This window comes from Polistes dominula, unplaced genomic scaffold, assembly GCF_049000335.1.
Source record: "Polistes dominula isolate Pdom_NZ unplaced genomic scaffold, Pdom_raw_medaka contig_78, whole genome shotgun sequence".
NCBI classification, from domain to species: Eukaryota; Metazoa; Arthropoda; class Insecta; order Hymenoptera; family Vespidae; genus Polistes; species Polistes dominula.
The window spans coordinates 2,887,501-2,907,622 of NW_028301042.1; the positions used below are offsets into that span (position 1 = coordinate 2,887,501).

Sequence of the window (20,122 nt, forward strand, 5' to 3'; positions counted from 1 at the left end):
ACATATATATGAATAACATTTAGTAGCTATATATATCACATTTCTACAAAAAAATTAATTTTTGTTCAAAGCAATTCAACTTCTAACCATTATAAGCTAATAATAATTATAATAATAATAATAATAATAATAATAAAAAAAAGATTATGTCATGGACAATTAAACGTATGTATATATATACACTCTTGTTATCTAAAAAAAATAAAAAAAAATAAAAACGAGAAAGAGAAAATAGATGTTTAAAGTTGAAAATTATGTTGAGAATGATTCAAAGTATTCGTTGAAACTGTATGAACCGGATGAGATGGTGCCGGAGTATAAAGACTATGATGCGAATGAGATTTAGCTCTTGATAATTCACTGTAACGATCTTGTTCGGGTGGTGCTACTAATAGGACAGGTCTCAAGGACAAGGATTTACGTGAACCAGCAACACTTTGAGCCTCGTTTACATAACCCGGATTTACCTCTCCTGAAACAAATAAGGATTTAATTCATTTTTATTTATTTATAAAGAAGATTTATTTGAATAAAATAAAAATGATGAATTTTACTGTTTACCGTTAAAGCATGAAACAATTCGTTAATTCGTTAAATTAATTAATTAAATCATAACTATACCAATGATATTAATTAAAGCATGAAATAAAATATATAATTACATACACTTTAATAAAAATAATATATCAATTCATGAGAAAAAATATTTAATGTATAAAATTGATTATTTGATTCTCGTAGATTCAAATTGATTTTTTTAAAGTACAAGAAAAAAATAATAATAATAATAATAATAACTATAAGTACTATTTTAGGAAAAAATATAAACAGACTTTGAAAAGATTGATTAAATTTCAATTTCATACTTTAACTATTAAATATCGTTAATTGATATTAGATTAATTAAGCATTTGCATTGCTATGTCGAGTGTGACTCGCCATTAGTTTTAATCTCAAGTAACTCCTTTGTCGAATCCCACTCGACGTTTGTTTAATTTGCTTTATTTGTTTTTACTTTAACAATAAGTAAATTTCAAATAAAAAAACATTTTAAATTTAAATATAATTCGGAATGTGCATAAGGTTAAGTATGAAACGTAAGAGATTATTTTCACGATTTAAATGTTGCAATTTGACATCGAACAAGTTTCGGGCTTAATTATGTAATTAATTCATAAAAAGAATTAATTATATAATATATTATATAATATAATTAGAGAGAGAGAGAGAGAGATTACTATTATATATTATATATAATAATATATATATATAGGCGGAATATATATAATAATTATATATTACATATTATTATATAGTGTTATATATATAATAAATTATGTAGTTATAGCTATATTGGTATAGTTATATAGTTATAGTGTTCTTATAGTTGGTTAATATATAATTATAATTTAATATATATTATATAATATAATTATATTAATAATATAATTTAATAAATATATGCAAATTATATTATTAATATAATTTTATTAACTATATTATTAATTTAATATATTATTAATATAATTATATATAGTTATAGTTATATTGATATAGTTATATAGTTATAATGTTCTTATGTTGGTTAATATATAATTATAATTTAATATATATAATATAATTAGAGAGAGAGATTACTATTATAAATTATATATATTATATATATGTATAGGCGGAATATACATAATAATTATATATTACCTATTATTATATACTGTTATATATACTAAATTATATAGTTATAGCTATATTGGTATAGTTACATAGTTATAATGTTCTTATAGTTGATTAATATGTAATTATAATTGAATATATATATATAATATAATATAATTATTATTTTTTAATATTTAATATTAAATATATTATTAATAATATAATTATATAATATTATATATGTACTAAATTATATAGTTATAGTTACATTGGTATAGTTATATATTTCTAGTATTTTTTTCTGTTGGTTATTTTTTATATATTATTTTCCTAAAATATTAAATTGTTTAACGAATGAACTCTAATTATAAACTTTAACGATAACATTATTATAACGAAATTGATACTGTATATATATATATATATATATATTGCATACCTTTGTACAAAGATCCATTGTTAAAAGGTTCCGGTTGTAATCTAACGTGTCTTGAGGCAAGAATGAAAGCGAGAGCGGCCAAGGTAACTGCATCGAGTGCAGCTATTGCAGCCAATGGTATTGCCCATCTAACAGCACATGCTCCTGGATTATATCTACAAAATCGAAATACAAATTTAATATCCTCTCTAACTTATTCTTTTGTGAAATTAATTTTTTCATTGAAAAAAAAACAAAATAAAATAAAATAAAAAATAATTTTACCTTGACGAAGATGCACCACAAACGGCACGAATAGCCGGGGAATCCCAACCAAGTGGATAAACGCATACACCAATTGCCATACATATTGCTACGAATTATAATAAAATTATAAAAATATTATAGGTTATGGTAGGGGAGAAAAATACAAAAAAATTATTAAAGGGTGTACCCTAAATGTTCGTACTTTTATTGCATTACCTCGGACAATAATGCAATTTTTCTTGTCATTTTTTGAATTAATAAAATTTTACTTCATACATGCAAATGAAAAAAAAAGTATTAATTTTATAATTCACCCTTAAATAAATTCAAAAATTTATTTTAATATTAAAACATTAGATAATCTTCAAAAAAAGGACAAAAGACAAAGTAAAGTTTGATTTTTTTTGTTTTCTTTTTTTTTTCCTTTAACGCATTCTACATCACATCAACTTTATTCGCATTTCAAATGGCAACTTTCACCAAGAGAGAGAGAAAGAAACTAGTTACAGAAACGAACGATTCTCGGTAAAAGATTCTAACATCATTCACCACCAACAGAACAGAACAGAACACACACATATACACATGCACATATACACATGGGTAGAATAAAATACGTGAATCTTTGTTACCCAGGTGAGTATCTCACTGCTGATGTTTCTTATTGATGGGTTCTGTTATTGCATCCGATTACCAAACATGAATATATCTCATTTGAATTTTCACACTTTCGTGAAAGTTATATACTTTCCATTAACTTTCTTTTTATCGTGTTATTTCACTCTATTTGTTATCTTTATTTATTTAAACAAAATATCATATTTTAAAATATCAATTTTTTATTAAAATATCAATTTTAACAATCGTTCAATTGATTGTTTTTGAGGGGGGGATTTTGATTAACGTTGTTATTGAAAAATAAATCAATTGCAGAAGTATCACGTGATGAACAAAAAATAAATAAAAAAAATTAAAAATAATCACACAAAAAAATGTTCAATTTTAACCTCTGAATATTGCGCGAGACTGTTTCTCTGTACGCCACTATAGTGGCACGTCGTACTATAGTACAACATTCGCGAAAGCTATTATAGTATCACATCGTATCGAAAGATGGTATCCGTGAAAGCCACTATAGTGTCACGTCGTACTAAAACATATTATCCGTGAAAGCCATTATAGTGGCGTGTCGTACTGGATCAATTGTAACCTCTTAGGCACGACTGAATATTGGGCAAAGCTATTTCCCTATATGCCATTATAATGACGTGTCGTACTGGAAGATGGTATCCGCGAAAGCCACTATAGTGGCGTGTCATACTCGACCAATTTTAACCTCTTAGGCACGGCTGAATATTACGAGGTTCTGTTTCCCTATACGCCACTATAAAGGCGCGTCGTATTGGAAGATGGCATCCGCGAAAGCCAATATAGTGGCGCTAGTATCTAAAAGGTTAAAAGAAGATACTACGTTTGCCCCATTAGTAATGAGATCTTAAACGAGAAGTTTATTTATGTTAATAGTCGAAGGCGTATCCAACGGTACATATATATGTAACACACTCACACATACATATGTATACCTACATATGTTAAACACACATGCATACATTTACATAAATATCAACTATGGCCTTTTATACATTATAACGGACTATTCTACATTTCCTGCAACTATACAACTTGAATGTTATATATATATATATATATGAGTTCTTATCTTATAAACCCGATGCACGTTTTGAAACCGGATTCTATATGTGAAAAGACTTTTAAAAATTCTATATAAAATCTAACAAGAGGTAGAAATATAAAATGATTACGTCACTAATTGTTAACTCTCATGTTCAGACCCTCTCTCTCTCTCTTTCGTGAACTATAGTAGTAGAAGGAGAATATTTCTCTAATACTTTCTAATGGTACTGTACTAATTGTAAAATTTGGAAAAAAAAGAAGATTGTATATTTTTTGTATTACCTGAAATTACTTGCATCCAACCACATAGATAAAATACCGTCGTACTTTGACAAAAAAAGAAAAGTAACATTGCACAAATCGAGAACAATGCTACGATAACTGCAATTCCAACTAATATAGTACTAGCTTTAAATGGGACGTTTGCTATGGTCGAAAGATCGTCTAATCTTCCTATGCATTCCTCTCCTAATTCACCTATAAATAAAATGACTTTTTTTAATTAGGAATAAGAATGTTTTTTTTTTTTATATTATTTATTTCAATTAATTCGCGATATTATTTTTACATCGTGTGAGTCTATTGAAAATTTTAACAATGACGTTACCTCTCCCCCCACCCACTCACTGCATTTATGTTTAAAAAATAATTTTTTTCTTCGGATGTATCTACGATGCAGTTCGGTCAATGATTTGAAAAATCGTTGACTAATTTTTGAATAGATACAAATTTTTTTTCGAAATTCTGGAAAATTGTTTATTTTATGAATTTAATAATGTTTTTTTGTTTTTAATGTTTATAAAGTTTAAAATAAAGAAACTGAAGTATCGTTGACTTATTTTGGCATAGATTACAAAATTTCTTTTCGAAATTCTAGAAAATTGTTTATTTTATGAATTTAATAATGCTTTTTTGTTTTTAATATCTATAAAGTTGAAATTTTCGTAAATTACATTATCAATGTATTTGTTTAGTAATTAGAAAATAATTTCTTTTTTTTATCCCCCGATGCATCTACCCGATACAGTTGAGTCAATGATTTCAAAAATCGTTGACTAATTTTTGCATAGATACAAAAAAAATTTCAAAATTCTAAAAAATTATTTATTTCATAAATTTAACATTATATTTCTTAAAATTTCAATAACTAAAATAATCCAAAATTGCATTACCAATTACTTATTAATTAAAAAAAAAAAAAAAATCAATTTCCCATGTATCTATTATACAGTAAAATCAATAATTTTGAAAACCATTGACTAATTTTTACATAGAATCAAACATTTTGATTTTTTTTTTTTTGAAATTCGACAAAATTATTTATGTAATAAATTTAACATTATATTTCTTAAAGTTTCTATAACTAAATAATCAAAAATTGCATTAATTTATTGCATAAATTAAAAAAGAAATTAATATTCCATGTATCTATTATACAGTCAAGTCAATGATTTGGAGAACCATTGATAAATTTTGACATAAATACAAACAATTATTTTAAAAATTTTTCAAAATATTATTTATATTAATAAATGTAATATTATATTAAATAACAATATATATATATATATATATTTCTTACCATTTCCATAGCTACATCTCGTCCAAAGACCAAATCTTCCAGGATTTTCGTGTTCTAAATCACCAAGCCATTCCGGTGTTACAAATGCAACAACACCTATTATGGCGTAGCATATGGTGAAGATACCCCATAATACACCAATAGCTTTAGAATTACGTATATAATTCGTAGCGTACATATGTGATGACTCGACGTACTCTATTTTGGAACCCATTTCGATGATTCGTTACTTTCTCCGAAAACAACATACGTCAAAATCTATTTCAGTTCATCATATATATATATGTATATATAAATAAATATGTATATATATATATATATATAATATTATCTCTTTTCTTTTTCTTGATAAATGTCACTGAAGAAAAACTACAAAATTATTAGATTCTATTGTGACACTTGAAATCGGTGAGTTCAACGACTTAACTTCTGCACAAGAAACAATAAAATGTCCTTCTTATTTTCAAAATCACATATAAATAAGAAAATTTGTACAACATGAAATTAAGAAACACCACAAGTATTCTGCTTTCTAGCAAAAGATTCTTACACACACTCTTTTTCTCTCTCTCTCTCTCTCTCTCTCTCTCTCTTTCTTTCTTTCTTTCGTATGAAAGAACCGCACCTCCTTCTCTTCAACACAATAACAATCCACCTCCTTTCAACGCTCAACGACTAACTGAAAGTCCGTCTACTAACAGGAACGTAAGAAGAAAGACACTCTCCTTATCTTCTTACAAATTTTCAAGATGGCGACTGTTGCTTGCCGCCTTCTTTGCTAAACCACTCTGTTGCATCACCGGTTCTAACTGACGAACTAAACAAAGAAGAAGAAGATGAAGAAAATGTACATTCCAATTCACTTTGAATATAAACGAGAATGCTTGTTTAAAAAAATATCTTTTGCGAAAATTTGCAGAGTAGGAGGAAAATTACACGTGGGCGAAAAATAACGACTACGCAATGAATATTTTTATCCTTTGACTTTATTTTCAAAATGACTTTTAACATTCGTCTTTGTGAGTCATTTATTCTTAGATTTTCTTCTTCTTCTTCTTCTTTTTCTACGTTTCAAATCTTATATCGAAGATATATGATTCATTTATTTTCACGAATATTCAACGACATTTTTAAATAAATTTTTGAAAATTTAACTATATACGTCAATATAATGTTTGTCAATGATTTTACGTGTCATTGACTCTCGATCCTTTTCTTTCGATTAATCGAAGAAAAAATAAAACATTGATTAATTGTCGCATAGATAATTTCATTGACTGAAATGTTTGATAGACATGCCGGAAGGTGGTGCCGCCAGTGACGAATAGCTCAACTATCGAATATGGCAAACCGCACGGTGAAAGACGCGAAATCAATTCGTGGCACTAATCCTCAATATTTAGTTGAAAAAATAATAAGATCTCGAGTTTACGATTCGAAATATTGGAAGGAAGAATGTTTTGCCTTAACTGCAGAATTACTTGTCGACAAAGCCATGGAATTAAAGTAAGTAAACAACTTAACCTCAAAACTCTCCCTCAACTTTCAACAGTCTGTATGTACATTTTAATTGATATTTCTTATTTATTTAGATTCATAGGCGGAGTTTATGGTGGAAATGTCAAACCAACACCATTCCTATGTTTAATATTAAAAATGTTACAAATACAGCCAGAGAAAGATATCATAGTTGAGTTTATAAAGAATGAAGAATTTAAATACGTTAGAGCATTAGGTGCTCTTTACATGCGACTGACAGGTTCGTCATTAGATTGTTATAAATATTTAGAACCTTTGTTCAATGACAACAGAAAATTAAGGAAACAAAATAAGCAAGGTTTTTTTGAACAAATACACATGGATGAATTCATCGACGAGCTTCTACGAGAAGAGAGATCGTGTGATGTTATTTTACCAAGGATTCAAAAGCGACATGTTTTAGAAGAAAATAATGAATTAGGTATGCTTATTATTATATCCATTAATTATAAAGTATTCACGATATTCGATCATTGTATATTTCAATTTGCAGAAGCAAAAGTATCCGCATTGGAAGATGACATGGATGAAGGATTGGAGACATCAGAGGATGAAGATATACCTCCTGTCAAAGAAGAGAGTCGCAAAAGAACAGAGGATCATGAAAGGGATAGAGAACGTCACAGAGACAGAGACAAGAGGCATTCTCGTTCTGACAAAAAATCTGACAGAGAAAAGCAAAGATCCCGTAGCAGAGACAGGGACAGAGATAGGAGAGAACGTAAACGAAGTAAATCACCAAAGACTCATTCCTCATCGCACAAAGATAAAGACAGGGACAAGGATAGACATAGGCGAGATGACAGAGATAGGGATAGAGATAGAGATAGGGAACGAGAAAGGGAAAGGGAAAGGGATAGAAGAAGAGACCGCGATAGAACTAGGCATTGAAAAATTGTGTGTTGTTTGTGAAACTACACGTGACAGAGAATTGACATTAATATTATTTTTAAGATACGTATTAATAAATCAATCATCTTTTTACAGCTGTTATATTTTTTACTATATTCTTGATTCTGCCCGATAACAATAATTACAAACATCAATTTTTAATGATATTAAAGTATTTTTTTTTCTTTTTTTTTTTTTTCATAGAAACGCTGCTACATGGTAGCTTACTTTTACATCACATATTTCATCCAGATAAAACGATTCACATTTTCAAGTACACGTTGTAACTTTTTTATATAATAATTATGTACAAATCATTGTTCGAAGAAAGAAAGAAAGAAAAGAAAAAAGAAGAGGAGAAAAGAAAAAAGAATTTTTATATCTCATTTAAAAAAAACGCAGATGCATTCATATTTGTTAAAGTATCAACACGACCTCGTTAACGTTCGTATAAAAATTTCCATACGAAATTTCATATCAAAAATGCAATGTTGCATTTTTTTCTTTTCTATCTTTCTGTTCTTTTTTTCTTTTCCTTTTTTTTTTTTTTTTTCTTTTACAAGTACATTTTGACATATACATGTATATACACATGGATATTAAAATAATTACTTAGCCTAACTAGAAATACAATCTCTGTTATAATTATTTATCATCGAATATATATATATATACATTTGCATAGAAATTCATATATTTCTCAATAGTCATATATATATATATATATATATAATTCTAATTTTATATTATAACAATTAAAATATTTATCACGATATATAATTAAAGACAATTGTAAATAATACAACTTCTTTGACAAAGTATCAGCGCATCTCCAGGTACTTTTAACAAAACGCGGTTTTGGTGGTGTACTCCAATATTAAAAAGCACGACCAAAACTACTACTGGCTTTAAAATTGCAGATTGTCATTATTATATTTTAGATGAATCATATAATATTTACTTTTTCTTTTTTTTAAATTAAACTGATCAAAATTTTTCCTAAATTTTCTGATAAAAGTTTAATTAGAATTTCAATTAACGAAAAAAATGATATACGCTGAATGAAAATTACGCAATTTCGATTAAATTTAGACTAAGATTTCATGTTAATGTTTATAAGTTCATTAGAAAGTAGGTGAATTTAATATAAATAATCTTTCTTCTTCTTTTTTAATCCATTTTAATAATTTACTCACTGCATCGATTGCATCGGGTTTTGTAACCAAAGGCTCAAACGTTACGTAAATTTCGAAACCCGATGTTACCTGAAGAAAAATTCGTTTTTATTAATAATTAATATTTATACATTTTTTTTTTTTTTATATAATTCTAATACGACTTACCCAAGCTAACATTGTTTCTTTATCTAATTGTTGAAAGATTAATTTAAGTGGTCGACTAGGAGAATGTAATCTGTGATGTAAACATTGATACTGCCCAAGTAATCTAAAATATCAATTATATATGAATTTTAATAAAAATTCTTGTAATTTTGTATATTTAATTAACACGTTAAACATCAAGCCTTTTGTATTAAGCTTTCTATTCAAGCAAAAGTCAAACTGATCCACAGGGACACTGGTTTGACATTAAACGTGTCAACAACTTAGATTTATTTTACCGTTCTATTTCTTCATCAGTAGTATAAGGTGGTTGAAGACCAGGACTCCAAAATTGTGCTGTACTTTTACATTTGTATAAAACATGTCGCATTTCAGGTAGGCCAATATCCGCAGTCGTAATAGGTGCTTTATTCATAGATTCATTTATGGCTTCCAAACAATTTGTTCTTCTCAGCTTCTCCACTATTTTCTAATTTACAAATTTGTTATTATAAAAATATTACATATTAAAATAGAATTAATATTAAAACATTGCGTTCTTACTTGTTTAGCTTCCGAAAGTACAAAGAATACATGTCTATCGACAGTAAGTAATAACAAACATGCTTGACAATCTTCAGCCAGATACGAAACATGACCATGCATATAACCATTGGCATCAAATTTTGGCAAACATATAGGTGTCCATATTTCAAAAGTTTTAAGAGATTCCGAACTATCAACCAAGTTTTGTATTAAATGCAAATCAACAGGATGTAAAAAGAATTTATTCATTCTAACTAATGTGACCAATTGATTGTTTGCCAAAAGTATTGCAAAGACCAAATTCTGAAAAATGTAATTTACAGTTAAATCATGTTTAATATATATATATATATATTTAATCATTTAAGTCTCAAGCACACAGTATTGTTTAGATTTATCATAGAAAAGTGTTATGTTATTTATGAACATCATGTACAATGGATACGTACTCGTACAGTTTGCAATTTGTTGAAAAAATTTTGTTTAAAGATTGTTTGAAACAACTCTTTAACATTTAATATAATTTATATAAGATGATAATAATTGTACCTTTATTTTTCCACAAGTTTGTATAATAGTTTGTGTTATAGAAGCCCTCATTGAGGGAAGTAAAGGCAAACATTTAATAGCTCCTAGAAAAAAAGCAGGTTCTCTATCCATAAAATTTAATAAATGATCTATCAGTCTTTCACTGCCACTTAACAATCTTCGCAAATCAAAGTTCCTTCGTAAATCGTATACTCGTGTTAATTGAGATTGAGTTAAAACAGAAACTATCTGATTATATACATATCTAGAAAAATAAAAAATAAAATTAAGATTGTATTTAACAAAAGTATGTAATAACTAACAAGAACAATATCAGATCCCATATACTTCAGATATTTTAAAAACTTTATACAATTCTAGGGATTTATTAAGACAATACATTGTACCCAAGGAGTAAGTGCAAATATTCAATCGTTTCCAAGATTTCGATATTTTAAAAATGGTTGAATTTTAAATCCTACAACTGTATAAAATTAACAAAATATCTGAGACTACTCGTTCTGACATTGTTTTTGTAAAACAAATAAAAATGACATACGTCAGTTGCAAAGTAAGTTGTGGTACACTCTCCAAAGTTTTAGAAACAGCGACTAATATTAATGGTCCTTTAACAAAGAAGACAAAATTAGTGTCTCCGGCGTGTACAGATCTAATCATATCACTGCCAGCTTGAACGAAGGATACTAAAGCTTGCATAACTCCCATTAAAGTAACTAATTTATCCTCTGAACTGTATCGAGAATATATCGGCTTTCCTGCTTGACTCAATATAAATACGTGCTTCCTTTGCGATAACCAAATTTTACAACGTAATGGATCCGCTTCTAAACTACTTTGACCTAAACGATGAGTAATGTCGTCCTGAAGGAATATGTATTATTAGTGATAGTTAATTAATTAAGAAAAAAAGAAAAATATATAATATTTAAATCTTCATTAATTTTGTTATAACAACTGACCACATCAGATTCATCTAAAGATTCATCTTTTTTTAATTCATGAGGACTCTTATCTGTAGGTGTTATTGGAATGTCTTGTACGTCGTCCTGAATTTCGGATATAGTACTCATCGTACTTTCCTTCATTTGTCTGTCGTCAATACTGCTACTCATTTCTTGCTCATATTCCTCAAAACTATCTGTTGTAACGAGCATTGTTTCAGCAGACGCACCCGGTTCTATACCAGGTTCTGCTATACCATCGTCGATGGTAACACCAGACTCTTTTGTGGCCATTGTTCACGGACGAATGGTCCTCTACGTAACCACGTACTTCCCACTATTAATAGATTTAAATTTTCGACGAACATTTAATGACGGGCACCCGTTTAAAAAAAATGAATTCAACTAATATTATGTACAACTGTGGCCGCCATCATGTTCTCTTTTTACCTCCCTGAATTAATTTATTATTTCCACTTTCTTTCGACAGAGGCAGCAGCATGATGCATACAATTCTTTTTTTTTTTCTTTCTTTTTCTTTATCAGGTTTGCCAGTACTTGTATAAAACATATGTTAAAAAATAAAAACAATTTTTGATTTTATTCTTTTCAAACGACATAATAATAATTGCAAATATTTTATTTGGTTTAAATTACGAGTTAAAAATAATATATTTATCAATATTAAGTTATGAATTATAATGAAAAGATATTAATTTAATATTTGTTATAGATTATTTTTAGGTTATATTAATTGTTAGATAAATTATGGACTAATTTAATAATATCGTATTTGAATTTTCCCAGACCGGAAGTGTTTGTACATTTGATTAAGGTAGTAACTCTCGAACCGCGTTACCACTACTATCAGCGTATTTACTTCCTTTCTAATATTTCTTTTGCAAGAAAGCGCACGTGTCAAACAAGATGCAGAAGGTAAATACATTATTTTAGGATATATTTATTTACCTTTAAATAAAAATCATATAATGTGTACGTTTTTATGTTTTTATTTCTATATAGAAACAAAAGGAACCGATTCATTCCGTCCAAGTTTTCGGCCGCAAGGTGAGCGCCATGATTTAATACAACTTAACCTCCACCATGATTACACTCCTTCCTGTGTTATTAATTATTATTTATAAATAAATAATTATTTTTTATATTAATAGAAAAGTGCAACTGCTGTTGCATATTGCAAACGTGGTCGTGGAATTCTTCGTGTCAATGGAAGACCATTGGAATTGGTTGAACCTCGTGTTTTGCAATACAAATTGCAAGAACCCATTCTTCTCCTTGGAAAGGTAAAAATAAAAGAATTAATTGTTATTATTTTATTTCTATTTCTATTAACAATCTATTAAATATTAAATATTGTGTGTGATGGACTAACTATAAATTAAAGTTAATTATAGGTTAGAATTTATCTAAAATGTTAACTTTATATTCAATGATGTTCAATTATTCCGAATATGAACAACTATGATATAGTTCAAGAAGCCTGAGATTATTATTAAATAAATGTTCTATGTGATTTGTTTTTATTATTGTTTTAACTAATCTTTTAACATCGTAGGAGAAATTCGCTGGTGTAGATATCAGAGTGCGAGTCAATGGAGGTGGTCACGTAGCACAAATTTATGCCATACGTCAAGCTATTTCCAAAGCTCTTGTAGCTTATTATCAAAAATGTAAGTAACATTAATAGTATACGTTAATTATTTAAGTATAATTTATTTTTATTTATTCTACTATTACATATATTAAAATTGTTATATTGTATTTGTAGATGTTGATGAAGCAAGTAAAAAGGATATAAAAGATATCCTTATTCAATATGATCGTACTCTCCTGGTAGCAGATCCAAGGAGGTGTGAACCAAAAAAGTTTGGTGGTCCAGGAGCAAGAGCACGGTACCAAAAATCATACCGTTAATATGTTTATCATATTATATAATGTATATACCATCGAATAAAAAAAATGATAATTTCCACCCACAGATGTAATTATAAATGGACATGTTATTTTTTTTTTTTTTTTTTTTTTCATACTTGTGGACCAAACAAAAATTACTTGTAGCAAATGTTTTAAAAATAAAAGAGTATTCTTTTTTTATAAAGACTTTTTACAAATGGTATAGAAAATTAATTTTGCATTAATATTATAAATCTTAAAAAAGTTAAAATTATATCAAATGTTTATGGTACCTATGTTACAATTAATTTTTATTATCATATTTACATAGTTTATTAAAAATTTTGAAGTATTGATGTCTATTTTTAAGGAGGGGGGTAAGGTTAATTCGATGAAAAAAAAGGCATGTTTTTACAAATTCTTTTTTGGCAATATGGGTAATGCAAATATATTTATTCAAAGTACATATAATAATATATAATTTAAACTATATTTTCCAAAATTTTCATACAAAAATATTGAGAATTAACAAAATGGCGGCCAATCCCTATAGGGGGTCCCTATAGGGATCGCGCGTGAAATATAGAAGCAGCATTACTGTCGGAGTGAGCGCTCTCTTGTGTTTCATTGGTGAACATAGTGGAATCAAAACAAAAATGTATTAACATTAAAAAAAAGTTATAACAATGGAAAAAATAATAAAATATGTATTTCAACCTTTAGTTAATAATATTATACATGGCCAAAACGATGAGAAAGGCAAACAATTATTCAAATCAAAGCATGTGTACGGTGTTGTTGAAAAAATGAATAACATTAGAACTGTCATGACAAGATTTATTAAGATCTATATTTATTGGATCACAATTCAAATCTTGAACATTTTTTACAATTGGTATATTAGCTTCACAAATTTTACTTTGAGTTTTTTTTATTGGAATATTTACCTGTACTGCGGCCGTGCTTAAATCGTTATGATAGTTGAGATTACAAAAGAAATATGTCAAATCTTCATAAACTCCGTCTGTGACTATCTCTGTTTGAGAACTTATGCTCCGTTGCACAGGCTTCATCGTAACAGTTTCAACATGAATATCAATCTGATGTTCTTCAACACTACTTGCATGTTCTTCATCACCTTGCTCCATTACTGTATCTATCGTATTTTCAATGTTTATGTTATTTCTATTTTTTTCACTTACAATACATTTATTGATGTGGATTGTATTTCTTTCACGATTTCTAACTCGTTGGAAACGTTCTAAGGATTGAATGTTTCTTTTTATATTTTCACGACCAGGAAAAATCGAAGGAACATAAGATGGATGTAACGGATGCTCTGATTTTTCATTATTTATAAAATGGGTACTACAAATCCTCGTATATTTATTTGGTACCCAGTCTTTTGGATTTTTTCTAAAATCAAAGAAAAGAATTAAAAGGTTAAGTCATAATTATAAGATGATAAATGCCACAAATATTTGAAATTTCAAATCTTGTTCTCCCAAGTATCCCTGAGAGGAGTTTTTTTTTTTGAGCACTTTGAAGTGAAAACACCGATTTTCACCAACAAAAATCGGTCATTTTGTCAATTTGTTACTGGAAAATTGACAATTTTCCAAAGAAAAAGAAAAAAAGCTCCCAGGGTTACCTGGGGAATCATATCACGAAGCACTGTGCAAAATTTCATCAGCTGAGTAGATTTTGAGGGAGGTTGAACACGGACTTTAAAAATGACAAGTTTCAGAAAAACGGTTGAAAGTTTTGCACACTAACAAATACAAAATAAATCTCGATAATTGTGTTATACTCACACAGAGTCATCAATGTCAGGTCCATAGAGTGAAAAGCTTTCATCGAGAAGGTCCAAAGTATCTTTTTGTCTTGGTCTACGCAAAACTCTTTTTGTTTTACTGTCGTGCGACGTTTGCTACTCTGCTCTTGTAATTTGCAACTCATCAACTTGTCGCACTCATTCGTGAGAACTTGGTCCTGTTCCGATGTGCATCTCTTGCATAAATGTCAATAAAGCAAAAGAACTTTCATTAAAAGTGCATGCAGCTATATTAGCTGCAATTTCAACAACCGTAGAGGTGCCATTGACTGACTTAGGAGAAATCTTCCAAATAAGTTGGTACAAACTTTCGTTATTGTTCTGGGTGAAACCACCCAGACAACGGTGCAGAAGTTCATCCTCGGCACTATTCTTTTTCGTCGGCACAAGTACAGGTTACAATTCTGTCTATCTTCTCTGGTAACTTTTCGAGGCATTTTTAATATTAAAAAAGTATACTTGTAACACAATCAAATAAAAAACACAGTACAAAATGCACAAAAACACAATTAACACGAATGACAACAGATTCAAACTTCTCGTGTAACGTACTACTGCTCGGCACGGCGTACACTGATCGAATGATGTATACACCCAGCCTTGAACACACACACTACTACCTGAAAAGATGCTTCTACTAAAAAATAAATATAGGGATTAGAAAAAAGAATACAAACTGGAGCAGACAAACGTATACAAGAACAATCGAACGCGCCGCTCAGCTGTCGGCCACTGACGAGCAGGTATAAAATAAACGGTCTAGAGGAGCGGTCGTTCAAATGCTCATAACTTAGTCAATTTTGTTCCGATCGACTTAAAATTTGGACACAGTATTCTTGAGATGTTATACATTCATTTAAAAAAATAACAAACAAATGCGAAGAAAAAATTTCAAATACCTTAAACCCCCCCCCCTCCCCTCCTCTTAACTAAAGTTACACGTATAAATATTATTTTATTAAAATTATAGATAACATTAAATTTTGAAAAATGACTCCGTCGATAAACGCGACACTAGCGAAGCCTAGTGAAAGCAAAGTCGTACTAAATATAAATATGCTGGAAAATATTTGCCACGCACATATTTATTACAATCAATTTTGTTGATATAAAAAAAGGAAAATTGTAAGAAAAATTAACGTATATATAAATTAAATTTATATATACATATATATATATATATATATATATATATATATATATATATATATATTAATATTTTCTAAAAATTGTAGATAGTAGGAATTTGACGTATGACTCGGTCGGTAAGAATGTTTAATAAACGACGATCCTAGCGATGCCTAACAGAAGGAAACCTGTACTAAGGATACTTATTTCTTCTATAAGAGTTTGAATCTTGGTAGAATCACATAGAAAAAGATACGAAACGAAGTAGTGGCACTGTCGTGTGAGACAGAGTTAGGGGGTTTGGAGTTGTTCGAAAGAAAACTGACGTGTCGCTCTCATTGGAGCTAATTGATCGGTTAATTAAGAGCTGGTAGAAAAGAAAACTGGCCGACTATGCGGCCATTGTAAAATTTTCAATGCTTTAATCTTTTTAAATAAGGTGAGTTAAAAAATAATGAAATAAATAAAAGTCTATTGCGTAAATTTATTTATAGATATTGGTTGCTTCATAGCATTGTATATAAACGTTGAAATAGTCCGAATAGGATGTGTTCAGTCGTTCTGTTACATAGAGAGATGTCATAACAAAAGATAAATACAACAATTATCTTACATTTTTGTATTTCTATTTTATACTTTATATTAAATTAAAGTTATAAATGTATAATGCATCATTGAATTATCTAAAGACAATATTTAGAGTATTACGTGTGTTGTTTTTTTATCGATCGTAGAAACGGATGAAAGGTCAAGTTATTTAGAATGTATCTTTTTACCATCTCAAAGAAGTATGTAAAATTTCATTCAAGTTACAATTACATTGTCTTCATTTTCTAAACTTTTGTATTATTCTAAAATCAGATTAAATGTTTTTTACTTAAGATAATAATTTACATATTTTTTAAATTGTAATTAAATAATATATATATATATATATATATATATATATATATATATATATATTATTTTGATAGATTACAGCAATGTCAAAGAAAAGTGGTAGTAAAATGTTGGTACATCAATTATCTACCGTTTTACCAGACGATAGACCAATAACTGCCATTAATATTATTGAAGATGTAGAAAAATGTCCACCAAATTTTACAGTAGTAAGTTGTTATTATTAAAATATTAAATAATATTATTTTGAATAATTAATGTTATTTTATTTATTTCTATGTCATACGTTTGCAAAGGTTTCCAGAACATACGATCAAGACACTGATGCAGATTTATGGAGAGAGACTGGATTGTTTATTAAAAAGAAAGGTAGATATATCTGCTTTTCCAAGACGGAAGGTTTACCCCATTACATAGTGGAAGATATTACCATTATCAATGAACGAGAAGTGCCACCAGAAGGATACAGTATTATCTCCCATACCATAGATTCCAGTGAGCATATTTTTGTAATACGTTGAAATGTGACATCGTATGTATTTAAAAAAAAAAGAAAGAGACAAGAGACAAACAAAGAGTGATAATATAATGTAATACTAAATTTTGCAGTGCAGAAGGCATGGAGGAAAAAACAATTGTGCTATAAAATTAAATACAAGGATTTGTGTTCTAAAGCTGTGACAGATATAATTATATGTAGTAGAATTGTAAATAAAGCGTCTAAAATGGCACCCAATGGTTTTGCTGCAGCCGGGTATGTTATTTATACATTTTATTATTTATCCAAGTCCTTGCACGAATCGTTTTATTGTACTAATAATAATAAAGAAAATATTATTAACATTATTTTCTCTTAAAACAGCGTAATAAATGGAGTATGCGTTTGTTACAAAACTGTGGATATAACGAATGGACAACCAAATTCTCAATCGTATATTAATATAGAGTAAGTGAAAATAAGTTTTAGACAAAAAAAAACAAACAGTTTGATATTTCTATTCATTTTTGATATATTTATTTCAGTAAACTATTAATGCAAAATGCTTCTCCTAATCCTTCCAATGGAACGCCTCACCGAGCACCACCAGAGAGACCGCCCAAACCCAAGTTTTCTCCAAAACCAAATAATGGTATTTATTCTCAAATTGGAGCAGCTCTAGTTGGAAAGGATACAGACGAATCCAATGATAGGGATTACGAAGTGTTAAGTCCTAGTGCGAGATTGAGGCCTACGAGACCAGCTCCTCAACCTCCTACCACTTCAGTCATCGGTTCCACTCCAATTTATGGTACACTGCCAGGTTCTTCCGATTTAGATGGAGTCCCATTTATTCTCAATCCTCGTCTTAATTTGAATTCTGATTCTGCCATAGTAAGTATACAATTACTTTTTAATATGTTAAACACACCAAGCTATATATATATATATATATATATATATATATATATATATATATGACTTTCGGTTTAGTTCACGTCGATTACCAATTTATCAACATTATTATATTTATTATTATTATTATATTATAACAGATGGTCGTGACCTAAACAAAAAACTCAATTAACGAGTGCTTGGTGCTTTTAACACAGTTAAACAATTTTATTTTTTAAAAGTATTTATCTAATCGATTAAAATTATATCTTATCTGTTTAGTATAAATTTCCTACAATCAAAATGTGGACGCAAAAAGATTTGGACAAAGAGGATATATATATATATATATATATATATATATGTATTAACAAAATTTATAATAAAAGAAAATTAATTTATGTATATATTTATAAAATATAATTGATTTCAGTTTTGCTACGATTTTCGTGCAGAAAGAGAAACTTGAAAATACCAATGTGCCAAATTATTTGTATGATAAGGTCATACATTTTTTCGTTGTCTATTCATCCGTACTGACTATATAGTACTAGCCGAGTGTAATAGAGTGCCTGAATGAGTGATTTATATTAATTTTCAACCAAGGAATATCAGTTTATGCATTCTTTATGGTAAGATGTATGAATTAACAAACATTTCTCTCAAAATACAATACATCCATCTTCTTCTTCCAATGACCCATATTTAGATTTTGATACCAGTGACAATTAGTGTTGTATTTTTATAGAATTGCGTTGTATTTTTATAGATATTAGAATGTATATATATATATACATATATATTCATATATATGTATGTATATATATTATATATATATAAATATATATATATATATAATTGTATCATATGTTTTAATTGTTTAAAGAAGTATTATTATAGAATATTTAACGTTGTATTCGGTATATTCCTATGTCATAATCAAATGTGAACAAAAATTCAATAAAGCTATTTTTAATTTTACAGACAACATTATAGTTATAGCTTCTGAACGACGCATGTTGTTCCTGACAATAAGGATAATCATTAAAGAACGAGAGACAATTTCTACTTTAATATATAATATATATATATATATATATATATATATTCGACTGATTATGCAACCATCAACCAAAATCAAATTAATAATCATGTATTATATGATGTTATCACAAATTTGTGATATTTATCTAGCTGTGTCGAATCAATGAAACATAAGATAATCATTATAATTAATTTTAATTTAGTTTCTTTTTTTTTTATTATTATTCAGGGTTCAATATTCAAAACATGATCGAAGATAATTCCATTCGTAAAGATTATATTCACGGACAACGAAAAAAAAAAATTATATATATATATATATATATATATATATATACACAATGTTGTTAGAAACTGATATGAATTATTTTGTATTATAAAATTTATAGGAATGAATATATAATTTTAATTATTTAAATTTTACAAGTAATAATTTTTATAAATAACAATAGGTAATAGAAATATTATATGCGATTGAACAATCTCACGGGTTTGAAGAGAAGGGAAGGGGTTAAAAAGGTGTT

At 28.0% G+C, this 20,122-nt stretch overlaps 5 protein-coding genes across 6 annotated transcripts in view; 3 read left to right on the plus strand and 2 right to left on the minus strand.

Annotated features, from left to right (window-relative positions):
- The window catches only part of Lhfpl (LHFPL tetraspan subfamily member 5 protein), a 6,931-nt gene extending 357 nt beyond the window's left edge, over nt 1-6,574 (minus strand). Inside the window, exons 1-5 of the mRNA XM_015331316.2 lie at nt 5,619-6,574; nt 4,319-4,513; nt 2,360-2,447; nt 2,096-2,250; nt 1-472 (exon numbers count right to left, since the gene is read on the minus strand). The exon at nt 1-472 is cut by the window's left edge and continues 357 nt beyond it. Of these exons, the coding sequence (XP_015186802.1) occupies nt 240-472; nt 2,096-2,250; nt 2,360-2,447; nt 4,319-4,513; nt 5,619-5,832 (885 nt within the window). The 5' untranslated portion in view covers nt 5,833-6,574 and the 3' untranslated portion in view covers nt 1-239. The remainder of the gene's footprint in view (nt 473-2,095; nt 2,251-2,359; nt 2,448-4,318; nt 4,514-5,618) is intronic.
- A 350-nt stretch (nt 6,575-6,924) lies between these two features.
- Prp38 (pre-mRNA processing factor 38) lies at nt 6,925-8,404 on the plus strand. The gene is made up of 3 exons (XM_015331315.2): nt 6,925-7,124; nt 7,211-7,578; nt 7,651-8,404. Exons 1-3 carry the CDS (start codon nt 6,961-6,963, stop codon nt 8,046-8,048), a joined length of 930 nt encoding a protein of 309 aa, XP_015186801.1. The 5' UTR covers nt 6,925-6,960; the 3' UTR covers nt 8,049-8,404.
- Nucleotides 8,134-11,874, minus strand: Mon1 (vacuolar fusion protein MON1 homolog). Its single transcript, XM_015331313.2, has 7 exons — nt 11,425-11,874; nt 11,004-11,326; nt 10,466-10,709; nt 9,935-10,219; nt 9,670-9,860; nt 9,392-9,494; nt 8,134-9,313 (listed from the first exon to the last, which is right to left on the minus strand). The coding sequence occupies exons 1-7, from the start codon at nt 11,698-11,700 to the stop codon at nt 9,173-9,175; spliced, it is 1,563 nt and encodes a 520-aa protein (XP_015186799.1). The 5' UTR covers nt 11,701-11,874; the 3' UTR covers nt 8,134-9,172.
- A 348-nt stretch (nt 11,875-12,222) lies between these two features.
- On the plus strand, nt 12,223-13,403 carry LOC107071892 (small ribosomal subunit protein uS9). The gene is made up of 5 exons (XM_015331314.2): nt 12,223-12,342; nt 12,430-12,474; nt 12,579-12,710; nt 12,983-13,097; nt 13,196-13,403. The coding sequence occupies exons 1-5, from the start codon at nt 12,334-12,336 to the stop codon at nt 13,339-13,341; spliced, it is 447 nt and encodes a 148-aa protein (XP_015186800.1). The 5' UTR covers nt 12,223-12,333; the 3' UTR covers nt 13,342-13,403.
- Nucleotides 13,404-16,528: 3,125 nt separating this feature from the next.
- Mvb12 (multivesicular body subunit 12-like Mvb12) lies at nt 16,529-19,767 on the plus strand. Of its 2 annotated transcripts, XR_016177448.1 has the most exons (9): nt 16,529-16,721; nt 17,257-17,391; nt 17,479-17,677; nt 17,792-17,936; nt 18,045-18,128; nt 18,206-18,554; nt 18,837-18,885; nt 18,986-19,186; nt 19,539-19,767. XR_016177448.1 is itself a non-coding variant. In XM_089175067.1 (8 exons), the coding sequence occupies exons 2-8, from the start codon at nt 17,266-17,268 to the stop codon at nt 19,021-19,023; spliced, it is 990 nt and encodes a 329-aa protein (XP_089031193.1). In that variant the 5' UTR covers nt 16,529-16,721; nt 17,257-17,265; the 3' UTR covers nt 19,024-19,227. The 2 variants fall into 2 exon arrangements, 1 of the variants encoding a protein (XP_089031193.1); XM_089175067.1 differs by lacking the exon at nt 19,539-19,767 and having other exon boundaries at nt 18,986-19,227.
- The last annotated feature ends 355 nt before the right edge of the window (nt 19,768-20,122 follow it).

Bases quoted from the DNA above. Each gene is read 5' to 3' on its own strand.
- Mvb12 (XM_089175067.1), top strand. From the start codon at position 17,266: ATGTCAAAGAAAAGTGGTAGTAAAATGTTGGTACATCAATTATCTACC. The intron at 17,937-18,044 runs GTATGTTATTTA...CTCTTAAAACAG, and splicing joins AATGGTTTTGCTGCAGCCGG to CGTAATAAATGGAGTATGCG. The intron at 18,886-18,985 runs AGGATATATATA...ATAATTGATTTC, and splicing joins GCAAAAAGATTTGGACAAAG to AGTTTTGCTACGATTTTCGT.
- Mon1 (XM_015331313.2), bottom strand. From the start codon at position 11,700: ATGGCCACAAAAGAGTCTGGTGTTACCATCGACGATGGTATAGCAGAA. The intron at 10,710-11,003 runs GTATGTCATTTT...TTATTTTTCTAG, and splicing joins CAACTTACTTTGCAACTGAC to ATATGTATATAATCAGATAG. The intron at 9,861-9,934 runs GTAAGAACGCAA...TTTGTAAATTAG, and splicing joins TACTTTCGGAAGCTAAACAA to AAAATAGTGGAGAAGCTGAG.
- LOC107071892 (XM_015331314.2), top strand. The intron at 12,475-12,578 runs GTGAGCGCCATG...TTATATTAATAG, and splicing joins TCCAAGTTTTCGGCCGCAAG to AAAAGTGCAACTGCTGTTGC. The intron at 13,098-13,195 runs GTAAGTAACATT...TTGTATTTGTAG, and splicing joins TGTAGCTTATTATCAAAAAT to ATGTTGATGAAGCAAGTAAA.
- Prp38 (XM_015331315.2), top strand. From the start codon at position 6,961: ATGGCAAACCGCACGGTGAAAGACGCGAAATCAATTCGTGGCACTAAT. The intron at 7,125-7,210 runs GTAAGTAAACAA...TTATTTATTTAG, and splicing joins GACAAAGCCATGGAATTAAA to ATTCATAGGCGGAGTTTATG. The intron at 7,579-7,650 runs GTATGCTTATTA...TTCAATTTGCAG, and splicing joins AGAAGAAAATAATGAATTAG to AAGCAAAAGTATCCGCATTG.